The following is a 14,204-nucleotide window of genomic DNA, read 5'->3' as shown; positions in this document are numbered from 1 at the left end:
TCGTGTTCAAAGAATGAGATTTTTACTCTGCAGCGGAGTGTGTGCTGATACGAAACTCCCTGGCAGTTTAAAACTGTGTGCCGGAACCAGAGTTCGACTCTCGGTTAATTTGCCAGGAAATAGTATCATATCGTGTTGAAAGACTTAATGCTGCCATTTTTACTATTCGTACGGTATCTAAAGTAAGTGATAGTTCAACACAGAAAGTAGTCTACTTTGCTTATGTTCATTCGCTTATCTTGTATGGTATTATATTTTGGGGTAACTCTTCCCATTCTCAAAGGATATTTTTGGCTCAGAAATAGGCAGTTCGGGCAGTAAGTGGTGTAAGTTCATGAACCTCTTGTCAACCCTGTTCACTAGTCCAGTTATTCTGACATTGGCCTATCAATATATATATTCTTTAGTGTTGCTTCATGTTAACAATATCAGCTTATTCCCAAAAATTAGCACCTTTCACTCAGTTAATACTAGGCGGAAATCCAATCTTTATTTGGATCACACTTCCTTGACTCTTGTGCAGAAAGGTGTGCAGTATACTGCTGCATGCATTTTCAGTAAGAAATACAAATACGAGAATACAAAGATCTCAGCAGCAATCCGTTTCCTCATGGGTTACTCCTTCTATTTTGTCGAGGAATTCCTTGAAAAATTAAGCTGATTCTGATATTATGTTGTTGATTGCGTTTACTTAAACTTGTGGCCTTTTTTTCCCCCATAAACATTTTATTTTATCTGTTATTACTTTTATGTTGTAATTTCATGTACTGACACATTCCATGACCTTGGAGATTTGCTCCTCAGTTTTGTCCTATGGAACTACACGTGTAAAATAAAATAAGTAAAAGAACTGGGGATAGCCCTTTGCCTGTCAGACTCCAGTTTTATTAAAAACACTTTGGAGTTCTCTCCCATGAATTTTGATTGTTTATTTTAAGTTTTTTTCCCCTTGTTGTACGCTCTAACTTAGTGAGAACATTGTTCTTTTGTTAGTTATCTCATGGTCATTGATCATATTTTGCTTTTTCTTTTGTGGGCCTCTGTATGATCAGATTAGCAGTAGTCATAATACTTTATTGTTAGTATGTTTAGAGAAGTAGCCAGCAGCGGTGGCTTCTGCCTATTAATGTCTATCTCAACGCGTTCCACACGCCTGAGGGCTTTCCGTCGTGACAGGATTTACAGACTGCTGTGTGTGTGAGTGACGGATTGAACAGTCCCCGTGCTTGTCCCTTCCACAGGAGAAGGGCGTGGGCGTGATCTGCGCTGCAGGTGTGGCAATGGGTCTCCTGAGCAGTTCGGGGCCGCAGCCGTGGCACCCGGCGCCCCAGGAGCTGAAGGATGTGTGCCGAGCAGCGGCCGACTACTGCAAGGTGGGTGTGAAGAAACTGCCATGGCAGAGTAGAGAAATGTGTAGAATAAAAGGTGCAGCTTTAAAGATGCAGGGTAAGACCTGTAGGATGCAGAGTAAAAGGTGCAGGGGAAGAGGAGCAAGGTCAGGACGAGGAGTGAAGGCAAACGGAAAAATTGCAGGGAAAGGGTACATATAAGAGGTGCAGAGTAAAGGGTTCATTGTGTGTGCATTCTGGGATTTGAAAGCAGTGCCTGTCTGTGTTAAATAGATTTGTAATATATAATGTGACCGAGACATCTTCCAATGAGATCTTAAGACTTTTTGATTCCAAGGTCAGCACCCTTACATCAGTTTCCTAAGGCAGTACAACACACTTCTCAGACTGGAGAAAGAAAAAAATTTAAAAATTTATGAGTGCTGTAACACATCTAATATAAAACATTTCAAGCACTTTGTTCACAGAATCACTCATGGCTGAATGAGGAGTATTCTAGTGTTCAAATGGCAATGTAGAATGTTTGATTCATCTTGGAAGCAATTTTCTTTATTATTATTATCATTACTATTGAGTTTAAACAATAATAATTGTATATTGAATCATAAGTTTTAAGGAAAAAAAATCATCTTTTATTTTTAATTACTAATTTGACAAAAATGTGAGTAGGCTATCAGTAATAAATTTAAGTTTGGTCCAAAAATGCTAAACATCAAATAGAAAATTTTTTAATTGATTTTGGTAAATACAGACATATTTTATTAAAGTGTTATTGAAACACACAATTTGTTTATTTAAAAATACTGAACTTCCCAAAGGTGTACAAATTTACAGGGTAATTTGAGAAATTCTCAACCTGTAGTAGAAAGAAACAAGTTACCTCAGTGAACCTCTTCTGCCCCCCCCCCCCCCCCCCCCAGTTGTAATCTCTGTGTACTTTAATGGCCTTGTTCCAGGCCTGCAAAATACCCATCAACTTTGGCTGTCAGTTCTTCGTTTGAAGAGAATTTCCATTCACCGAGGAAAATTTTGATCTTGGGGAAGAGATGGAAGTCTGATAGAGTGAAATAAGGTGGATGTGATAACACTTCGTGCCATAGTTAACATATTTTCGCTGTGGCAATGACATTAGTGTGTGGGCAGTCATTGCCTTGATGAAAAATGATTTTCTTCATTGCTAAATTGACCTTTCTTCATGTGTTTTTTGCTGTAGTTGATCCAGGAGGTGAGCACAGTATTGTCCCATACTTGTTTGACCAGTGGAAAGGTAATCTTTTGAGAGAATCCCTTTTGCATCCTGGATATCTGATATCATGACCTTTCCACCTGACCGTATTGCCTTTGCTTCCTTTGGTTGTTGGAAGGCAGTGGCAAACCACCTCCATTAGGACCTTGCCTAGTCGTCGGTGCGCGTCTTTTGCATCGTCCCCTATCCCTACAACTTCAACATTTTGCTGGAAGCTCATTGTGCTAGGCCTGACATCTAGTGGTGATTCTTCAAGCTTTGAATTCTCCTCTTATTATGAATACCTGCATTTCCATGTTCTTAGTAATTAAAAATGAAGCATAATATTTTTATTAAAAATTTTTGCTTCAATATTTGTTTTTAACTTTGCAACTTGATAATAAATAAAAAATACAATTAAAATTAAAAAGTTTTGCTTGTGACAATAATTGGCCATGTGAACTTGCAGTTTCAAGACATTCAGCATTACGGAGGACCACAAAGTATTCTATATGTGGCGTTGTTCAAAACAACTCAAAATCCTTTTTCCTCAGTGTTATGTACTGCTTTAGGAAATTGGTGTCTGGGCACTGAACTTCACATCCAATAAGTGTGAAGAAAATCGAAATGGGTCAATCCAAAAGGCCCCATCACTATTAGATACAGTGTGATTGTAAAGTTGTTGTGCACTGGACTGTGACCAACAGATGTGGATTATGTCGGATGTTCAAAATAAGTTAGCAGAACTGTTCGTACGTAGATATGTGATTATTTTTTAATTTGTTCTACTGTTGTGTAACATTCAGCTGTTTGGTTCAGTTGATGAAAGGTACTGGATGTGATGTGTAGTGTTTGGGAGTTCAGTCTGTTTTTAAATTATGATGCTTTCAACTGAGGTATATATTTTTCTTGTCAAACATGTGTTTCAACTGGGTGATGAATACACAGATTCAGAGCAGGGAACATTTGCTGAAAAATTTCTGGGAACAGCTGTATCTCATCATAATGTGGTTTGTTGACTTACTGAGAAATTTTGGGAGATGAACTCGTTGGATGCCAAATGAACTGGAAGACCATCTAAACTAATGAACAGACATTGTTGGATATTTTTGACTGTGGGCGCCAGAGCCCAATAAACTGTGCAAGTTGGCATGAGAAAAAGATATTGGTCTTGCGACTATTCAACAATTGGTTAGCCAAATATTGAATGTGTTCCCCTATAAAGTGAGAGCATTGGACAAATTGATCGATGCAGTTTGTGAAAAGTGAATCCATTTCTGCAATTGGTTTACATCTTTTATTGAGAGGAAAACCATTGATATTCTTGATGTAAGCTTCTTTACAGACGACACCTAGTTCCACCTGATTTCTCATATTAATACATGAGACACACGATCATAGTCAATGGAGGTCCCTCATACTGTGCTTAAAATGCCATTGCATGACCAGAAAATTGGAGTGAGGGTAGCAGTATCCAGATGAAAAATTAGTGGGCCTTTAGTTTTGAAGAAACTGTGAACAGTGAACATTATCGTTAAATGATCCGATTTCATTGGCCAGCTAAAGGCAGACAATAGACTGCAAGATGGCACTACTGCCTGCAAGCTAACAACACTGTATGTCTTCTAGGAAAATTTTTTGAGGAACATGTCATCTCAAAAAACATATGGCTCCTCGCTGACCCGACCTTACTCCACCAGACTTTTTTCTTTGGGGAGCTGCAAAGTTTGTAGAGGATCAAAATCGCCAATGCACACTTCGTCTCTTAAAAACTGACATGACTGCATATGTGAGAAGCATATCACAGTGAAATCTGCAGAAAGTGTTTGCCAGTAAAGCAAAGCAGGTTAAGATTTGTATAGCCTCTTGTGGAAATAATTTCCTACAAATGTAACTGCATAGCAGCTTTCCAAACTCCCTTTGTTACAACCTGAGTGAAAAAATTCACCTTTTTACCAATATGACTTCATGCATAAATTAGTTACAGCTTTACTGTTCTCATGATGAATAAAAGGTTAACACAATAATTGCAACTGAGATGGTTATTACGTCATGCATAAATTTATGACTTTGGGAATAATTAATGCCACTAGGTTATTTTTATTGCACTGAAATACTTAGCATAGGCAACGAAATCTGATGACCTATTTTCTAATGTTTAAAAAATGACACTAAATAATTTTGATTTCCCATTTTAACGTGCCAGACCAAAATTTGCTGTCAGTCATCACCATTTCAGTCCAAAGTCACAAAAAAGGCAAAGGGAAAAGGCAAGCCCAGATAAAGACAACAATCAACAAGACAAGATCAGAACTTGTAGCTTCTGTCAGGCACGTATTTATAATTTCCGAACAGTAACTATTTTTCATTTAATTACATGCAGATAATTTCAGAGAAAACTTCTTTATTCATGTAACATTTTTGTGTACCATCATTACAATTATTATATTTAATGTATTTTCAGTTTACTAACATAAAAATATTTTTTCTCGTCTGTGACTTTTGTCAAATTCAACGTAATACATTTTACACTTTTTGAAAGTAGAACCCAGTGGGCTATTGATGAAGCATGTGTCCAGAAACTAATAATTTGCCATATCAAATCCCAGTTGGACCACATATTTTTCAGTCTGCCTTTAAATTGGCCTTCAGATTGCCAGAAATGACATGCAATATGGATTCCATATGTTGAACTATAGGTCCTCTATCTGTAATAGGGATACTGGGGTAGGTCAGGGGAACACAAATTGCTGAACTGTTGTCAAGTTTAAAGATTTGCACTAAACTTTTGACGCATACATTGTTGTTGTTGTTCACTTTTTAAAGCCTTTAATACTTGCTCATATTTAATATTGTATTTAATTCATAATAACTTTCCCTGTTGACATGAAAGTAGGAATTTAAGAAAAATTTTGAAATTTACATTATATGTATGTGCCCCACACGTTATTAACAGTACTGATTATGAAAAGCAAAATCTTAAAAGTTAGTAACCAAAAGTGTCAATTAGGTACTCAAAATCATACAGAAATGCCTGACACTGAAAAGACAAGCTGTATATTTGAAAAATACTTACGTATTAGGTCCTGCACTAAATATAGGATCGAATACACCATTCTGACCAGCTCTGCTTCACTGACGCAGGAGAGGGGAGTGGAGCTCGCGCGGCTGGCGGTGCACCACGCCTTGACGCGTGAGGGGCAGGCGATGCACCTCGTCGGTGTCAACAGTGTGAGAGAGCTGCAGTCCAACCTGCAGATCCTGCGCGACGGGCTGACTCCCGCAGAGAAAGAGGTGCTGCGTGACATCCAGCAGAAGTAAGCCACGTCTGCTGCATATTGAACACTGTTTCTGCTCTGTCTAGACTGAGGCACTGCGGGCCAAATCTTGTTTTCTGGCATCGCATATTCCATCTCAGTGTTTTATCGTTTTTTCGTAATTCGGCAGAGAGCTTCCTTGGTCCACCCACCACCCCTTCACTTGGCTGAGTGTCCTGTAATCACCACTATGGTCACAGTTACAGCTTCTGGTCCACACTTTTCATTGAAACACTTGCTTGTTCTCCTGTCTCCCCCAATAACACTCAACATTCAGCTCTTCATTGCTATTGAGCAACCCCCAATTTTTTAATGGTTTTTGCATTGAAAGTTCAGGTCTTATACACTTTAAGTCACATTAGAAATAGTTTTCAGACATACTTTCAAAGTGGCTAAGTTCTTCCACCTGTTGTTTGTACATCTGGATACCCCTGTGTAATCGGGAATTGACCACCAGGTTTCACAAAAGGCCTGATTTAAATTTTTTACGGATTTAGGTTTTTTGTGGTCTGTAAATCAATAAGGCAGGTTGTACATATCCGGAGACAACCAGGAAATCTGGGGAAACTCCAGGAATTTTTTCATCCATGAGAAATTAGGAAAATATGCGGAAATTTTTGGAATTCTGGGGATTTTTCATATTTTAGTTTTCAGTTAAATTTTTATAATTTTGACTGGTAAGCACTGATACTCTAATAAAGAATTTGTCTAGCCTACTACTGCAGAATAATACTGCAGCAATAAGACATAAATAAAATAACACCACCAAAATAAAAACTTCAGTGGCGAAGAAAATGTGCCACTTACAACAACAAAACACAGTGCACACCCAAGAATCTGCTGAGAGCGAAAAACAAACTGCTTTTGATGCTTCTTCCTCGTTTTGATGACTATGAAGTCACAACTGTTTACATCGCTAACAGGCAGCACGAAAATATTGTGAACAGTGGTTTGAGAAGCGTTACTTTCAGAGTAAATTTCCTTTTATGTAAAATGAATTATGTTGCACGTGAGAATGTGCCATGAATTTCCTAACTTACGGAGCGTTATTCTCTAATTCAAAACTTAACACTTAGAAAAATTTCGGGCTGAAAAGACCATCTATTTATATCATTACTTAAAATTTTACAGGTACATTTGTGTTTGATATATCCTGAAGGGTAATGTAGGCTAAAGAAGACCAAGATTCAAAGCTAGTTTTTCATATTTACATTGTTGTTGTTGTTGTGGTCTTCAGTCCTGAGACTGTTTTGATGCATCTCTCCATGCTACTCTATCCTGTGCAAACTTCATCTCCCAGTACCTACAGCAACCTAGATCCTTCGGAATCTGTTTAGTGTATTCATCTCTTGGTCTCCCTCTACAATTTTTACCCTCCATGCTGCCCTCCAATACTAAATAGGTGATCCCTTGATGCCTCAGAACATGTCCTACCAACCGAGCCCATCTTCTAGTCAAGTTATGCCACAAACTTCTCTTCTCCACAATCCTATTTAATACTTCCTCATTAGTTATGTGATCTACCCATCTAATCTTCAGCATTCTTCTGTAGCACGACATTTCGAAAGCTTCTATTCTCTTCGTGTCCAAACTATTTATAGTCCATGTTTCACTTTCATACATGGCCACACTCCATACAAATACTTTCAGAAACGACTTCCTGACACTTGAATCTATACTCAATATTAATAAATTTCTCTTCTTCAGAAACGCTTTCCTTGCCATTGCCAGTCTACATTTTATATCCTCGCTACTTCGACCATCATCAGTTATTTTGCTCCCCAAATACCAAAACTCATTTACTACTTTAAGTGTCTCATTTCCTAATCTAATTCCCTCAGCATCACCCGACTTAATTCGACTACATTCCATTATCCTCGTTTTGGTTGTGTTAATGTTCATCTTATACCCTCCTTTCATGACACTGTCCATTCCGTTCAACTGCTCTTCCAAGTCCTTTGCTGTCTCTGACAGAATCACAATGTCATTGGTGAACCTTTACCCCTGCCACCTTCAGAATATGAAAGAGAGTATTGCAGTCAACATTGTCAAAAGCTCTCTCTAAGTCTACAAATGCTAGAAATGTAGGTTTGCCTTTCCTTAATCTAGCTTCTAAGATAAGTCGTAGGTTCAGTATTGCCTCACGTGTTCCAATATTTCTACGGAATCCAAACTGATCTTCCCCAATGTTGGCTTCCACCAGTTTTTCCATTCATCTGTAAAGAATTCACGTTAGTATTTTGCATACGTGACTTATTAAACTGATTGTTCGGTAATTTTCACAGTTGTCAACACCTGATTTCTTTGGGATTGGAATTATTATATTCTTCTTGAAGTCTGAGGGTATTTCACCTGTTTCATACATCTTGCTCACCAGATGGTAGAGTTTTGTCAGGACTGGCTCTCCCAAGGCCGTCAGTAGCTCTAATGGAATGTTCTTTCAATTATCCTTCAAAAAATGTGGAGGGAGTTCTTGAGCAGTTTCACAAATAATTGGATTCTATGTGGAAAAATAAATGCTTCATGGAACACACATTCAGCTAGGTAACCCACGAAATTTTCGGTGCACAGCAGTGCAAGTTATAGTTTTGCTTGTTAAATATTCAGCTGGTGCAATATAAGCTGTGCTCTTAGGTTCCTTGTAGCTACACATATGTGTATTTGTATATATATTTATGTATTTAATGTTTGTTATTTGTGTGTTCACACTACTTAACAGTGACATTGCTATTGGCTGACTACATAACTTATCTTGTGCTCTGAATATCTGCTGTTATTGGCTGGCGATATCATGCGACATGAGCTTTATGATTGGCATCTTAACCTTGATTACTCTACTTTGATGCTACCGTTTTGTGTTTGGTGGAATGTGTGTTAATACTTTTGTAATACAAAAATATGCAGTGTAAATGTTGCCGCAAATCTTTCCAAAACGTGTTGTTGTTTGCTGGATTTCTTTTCCCAAAGTACTGGAAAATTCTGTACTGGCATATAAAACCTTCAACATTCAAGGGCTTGATAAGTTTTACAGCTCCAAGAGAAAGTATGTCACATAATAGGGAAAAATAAAAATTTACTTTTACCTGAGTAAAAGCATTTTTGCACCAGAGGAAAAGTGTATTTTTGCATGAGAAAAAATGTATTTTTAACTAGTAAATCTGGGAAAAATCCAGGAATTTTATTTGTTGTCTGCGTGTACACCGTGGTCAAGGTAAACGCTTGGGTGGTACCCTGAAAAGGGCCCCAGCAGATATGCACCTGCACCTTATCAGAGTGCTCTATCTCTCACAAACCACTTTGTCATTGATGGAATGTTAAGTGAAGTCATCGGCCTCTTCTTCCGCAGGTTCTTCGCCAAGATGCCGGTGCGCCACTGGGAAGGCCTGCAGCTGCCGAAGCTGAAGGAGGAATGGCGCAAGTTGGGGATGCTCTGACCTGTTTTATTTACTTCCCCCTTTCCTTTGAAATTAATATTCATTCATTCTGTAATTCGTTTTCACTCAGGTGTGTACATGAATTCAAATGTCAATTACAAAATTCATATAGAATAAAACTGTCTATTAATTTTCATAATCAATAAATAAATAAATATTATATTATATTATATTATATTGTTTTACTGTATTTATAATTCTTGATACCTGATCCAAAGATTGTTGGTGCCTGGTTATGTTGGTGTCACAGTTGAGTTGTGTGTCCTTATACAGATTAACTGAAGCCTTGTATACCATTTTGCTAACAACATAGCTCAACTGCCACCTTCCCACACAATCTGGGCCTCGGGCTATGCTATAAATCGGTGTCACCATAACTTACATCTGAAAGAATTATGCAGGCACAAAAGAAATGTCAGTCTTCTGTGCACTTCTGCGTATGTGATGTCATACAGCACATCATCATTACATCAAGAGATAAAGGTGACATCTGGTGTAAGGAGGTTCAGTTGACTCCCTCATGTTGCCCTCATTAAAGAGGACATAATGCTTTTGCCACAAAGGTGACTCTTCTGAAATTGTAAATGCTCATTGCACTGCATCTAGATTATTATGGATATATTCTAGTAAATAACAAGTTTATTTAGAATACAGATCTCTCTACTTATATTGACTTTGTATCAGCATCTGCCAAGCGACAGAAGTGTCCTTTTTCATTTCATCGAACAAAATATTGGCAAAACTAATTTTCACATATCTGGTACCAGACTGCTAGAAATCCAGGAACCGAACTTGTCCAAATGTCATAGAATATCTTACACTGAATTATTTTAGCTGTTTCACCTCCATACAGGGTGTGGGGATATCACATCTACCCTTGTACTTATCAGACGCCATCCCACATACAAAATGTCGGAATACTGTATCAGAACTTAGACACTAGCAATGAGAAAGTTCATTAATACTGAAAGTAAAGTTCATGATGAACGTTCATGATGAAGGTATGGTAAAACCCCCACACAGTTGAGAGGGGGGGAGGGGGGAATAGGGAAAGAGTCATCCAAACATTTCTATGTATCATACCCTGTTTACATGTCATGTTTCATTTTACCCTCTCCCGACATCTTCCCCCACCCCCACCCCCACCCCCACCCCTGCATCTCCGTCTCCTTCCCAGGTGTAAAATAATGTCATGAAAAGTGTGTTGTTCTCCTGACTGACTTTCACCACTGAAGAATGTTATTGATAATGAAAATTGTTTAACCTATTCAAGTTTTTATCAAAGCACAATGTAAGCATTTAATTTGTCTAGGTGTTACAAAACTTCAATATGTTTTGCTTTCAAACTTGTTGGGAAAAGTTTTAAGAGTCTTCCTGCAACCTTCAAAGTCTCTCGCAAAACAAATCAATGTTAGCAACTTTCAATTAAAATGTCCTTCCCTGTACAGAAATTTAATAATGTGGGTTCAAGTACAGGTTGTGATGCAGAAATGACGACATATGGAAGTCTGGGTCTGACCGTGAGTCATCTGTGGATAGCAAAAGCAATTACGGTGACTGCTCGCATAAAATGGGAAATCCGCATTTGAGTTCCAGTCTGGTACAAATTTTCATTGTCATCATTCCTGCACACAGGTGATAGTTGTTTGCATTCGCAACTGGGAATACATTTCGTATCAATCAATAAAGTTTAAGAAGGTACAAAATCCACTACAGAAATATGAGTGCGTGTGGTGAGATTAGGTTAATTTTGCAATGTTACCAAGCAGTGCCAGTGTCCCTTTCGAATGTCAACACTCTCTTCTCAGCAATACTTGACGCTGACGTTCTGTTGTGTCCTGTTTAATTTTGTCTCATTCCATTCTATTTAGGGGACAGTTTTAATTGATCTTATAAGTTGCTTGATCATTGAAAATTTTATTAACCATTCATTGGCTCAGTAAGAATTCTGAGCTGTTGTACTGATTGAGCATCAGACTATTTGTAGACAGCATATCCAGAGTGCTTACTACTGAGGCAAATGTATCATCGTGGTAACTTCTGCAACTTTTTTAGTTTTCAGTTAAATTTTTGTGATTTTTTTTTACTGGTAAGAACCAATACTGTAACAAAGGATATTACTGTATCCCACTACTGCAGCATAATACTGCAGCAACAAAACATGAACGAGAGAAAAAAGAAAACAAAAATAAAACTTAAGTTGCAAAGGAAATGCGCCATATAGAACAACAAAACACAGTGCTCATACAAGCGTCTGCCAGCAGCAAAGTTTGTCAAAGGCTTTAGGAAGACTATGCAATGCTTCATAACAACAAATTGTCTCTGACAAGTGAGATGCGACAACTGTTTAAATTAGATTCATTTGAGCAGTTGCGGGTGAGCTCTTGCGCATGCGCAGTTGAGTCGCTTATGTGTAGTACCATCTCCCACTTCTGGCTACAGAAGTGTGGCTGGGCGCCACTACCTAATATAGCCCCAGTTTGGAAATATAGTAAATCCAGGGCTGATTAACAGTGCAGTCTGAGTTGTGGTAGGGAGGTGGGTCGTCTCCACATGACCTGTGTTTATGTTCAGTGATTTTGTTGTTTCCTCTTCGTTTATTGCTCTCACGTTAAATGGTAACAAAACGGATTTTTGTGGCTGGAAACTATCAAATGAATTAAAATACGTTCACATAATTGCGGAAGGCTAAAATATGTTATTAGTTTCAGATTGTATTTCCACCTTTCTGACAGTCAAGCATTAATCACCTTGCAGAACAATGAAGTTATTTTTGTCGGTTTGCTTAAGAGATTTAGCTTTTATTAATCTTTTCTGCTGAGGCAGTCAATTTATTTGAAACAAAATGTTTAATTTCACAATATTGAATAGTTTCAACTGTTCGCTGTATTTCAAGTGCATGTATGGCATTATGGCATAATAAAGAACCAAACATGAAATAATAAAGTACTGGTACTCCAAGAAAATTTACATCCGAATCTGGACATACGAATGTGCACTTTAAGCCAAATTATGCATTTTAGTATGGTTCACGAAATTCCGTTGCTCTTGAAGTATCCTCTGATGCCTTGTTTCTTTTATGACATAATGTATAATCTTTTACACATACAGACATATGGGCTTCCTGCGTCATCGTAACTGTGCAAGCGCAGTAACGCCTATTATCTGGCGCCATCTTGTGTGGGAGAGTGTTGTCATGGAGAATGTGTATGCCCTTGCTCAACATTCCTCTTCTCCGGCTCTGAATTGCCCTTTTGAGTTTTTTCAGAGTCCCACAGTACCTGTCAGCGTAAATTGTGGTCACAGCGATTCAGCTCCGACGATGAGGTGAAAGAAGAGATTCATAACTTTCTGAACAGCATGCCGGCGAGCTGGTATGACATGGGCATACAAAAACTGCCAAAGCGTCTACAAAAATGCATTGACAGAATTGGTGATTATGTCGAAAAATAGCTAAATGTTCAAGCTGTAAACTGATGTAAACCGTTGTAGAAATAAGCAGGTCTATGTTCTTATAATAGAATGGGATACCTTACTTTTGGGATTACCCTCGTACAAAAGGAAATGCATTTAAATGAGACTTTCACTCTGCAACGGAGTGTGCGCTGATATGAAACTTCCTGGCAGATTAAAACTGTGTGCCGGACCGAGACTCAAACTCGGGACCTTTGCCTTTCGTGGACAAGTGCTCTACCAACTGAGCTACCCAAGCATGACTCATGACCCGCCCTCACAGCTTTACTTCTGCAAGTATCTATTCTCCTATAGGCAAAGGTCCCAAGTTCGAGTCTCGGTCCGGCACACAGTTTTAATCTGCCAGGAAGCATTTAGTTTCTTCTACATAAATTTTTAATCACTCATCAAGCTTCTAATTAATTATCATAATTAAGTGTGGGCACATAATTAGCACAACACTGTGTCATTATAACCCAAATCATCATATTGTTCCATAACATTTTAAACAACAAAATTTACCCTTTTCAAAAAACCATTACATTTGAAATGAAAATTTTATGTCAGTACTGTACAAGAAAATGTAAGTAACATAGTTAAAGGTATACAAAAAATGAGTAAAAGGATAAGAGGATAAGAAGCAAGACAAGAAATCATTAGTTACAATGTTTACTTTAGATAATTTTTATAAATATAATCATTAACAGATTCCATTTCTCATTATGAGAGTTCATGTGTTTCAACCAAGCCTCCACATAAAACTTAAATGTTTACATCAAAGCATTACACTGGCTGTGCTTAAAAGAGAAACGCTGCATTCCACATCAGTGTTTAAAAGATGCTGCAGCATTCTAAGAACCTGCCACGGCTCCATCCAGAAATGGCACTGTTGCATGTGCCACAGTGGCATGCTCAATCTCTCTATTTGTTTGTCCAGTGGCATTCTTTCAAAACTCATTCCCAAGTAATCTCAAGGAGTCCTTATATTTCTGTGACAGTTAATAACTCAACACTTGTCCATATTCACACTCATACACAGACCTGAAGCTTGTACATTGTCTGAGCGCATTGGTATTAAATTGCAATTGTAGAAATAAGCAGGTCTATGTACTTATAAAAAAATGGGAGACCTTACTTTTGGGATTACCCTCGTACAAAAGGAAATGCAGAAGTGTAAATGCATTTAGTTTCCAGAATGAGATTTTCACTCTGCAATTGAATACCAATGCACATGGCATAAAAGAATTTTTAGAACATTACAAGTGATACATATACCAGAGCGACTTTTATAAACATTGGTCATGGCTTGGGTTTTCCTTTCATTTCTGTTGCTTTCAGAACAGTAACTCTTAAAGTTAAATTTCACATTATACTTTTTGCAAATTTTTTAATGACTGTCTGGCCCAAGAAATACATTTGGAATAAA

The 14,204-nt window shown here is 37.9% G+C and overlaps 1 protein-coding gene across 1 annotated transcript in view; it reads left to right on the top strand.

Annotated features, from left to right (window-relative positions):
• LOC126108794 (uncharacterized) overlaps positions 1–9,494 on the top strand; it is a 65,801-nt gene extending 56,307 nt beyond the window's left edge. Inside the window, exons 6-8 of the mRNA XM_049914153.1 lie at positions 1,242–1,373; positions 5,719–5,891; positions 9,238–9,494. Of these exons, the coding sequence (XP_049770110.1) occupies positions 1,242–1,373; positions 5,719–5,891; positions 9,238–9,325 (393 nt within the window). The 3' untranslated portion in view covers positions 9,326–9,494. The remainder of the gene's footprint in view (positions 1–1,241; positions 1,374–5,718; positions 5,892–9,237) is intronic.
• The last annotated feature ends 4,710 nt before the right edge of the window (positions 9,495–14,204 follow it).

This window comes from Schistocerca cancellata, chromosome 11 (assembly GCF_023864275.1).
Source record: "Schistocerca cancellata isolate TAMUIC-IGC-003103 chromosome 11, iqSchCanc2.1, whole genome shotgun sequence".
Taxonomy (NCBI): domain Eukaryota; kingdom Metazoa; phylum Arthropoda; class Insecta; order Orthoptera; family Acrididae; genus Schistocerca; species Schistocerca cancellata.
This window is presented reverse-complemented; position numbering and strand designations above follow the sequence as displayed.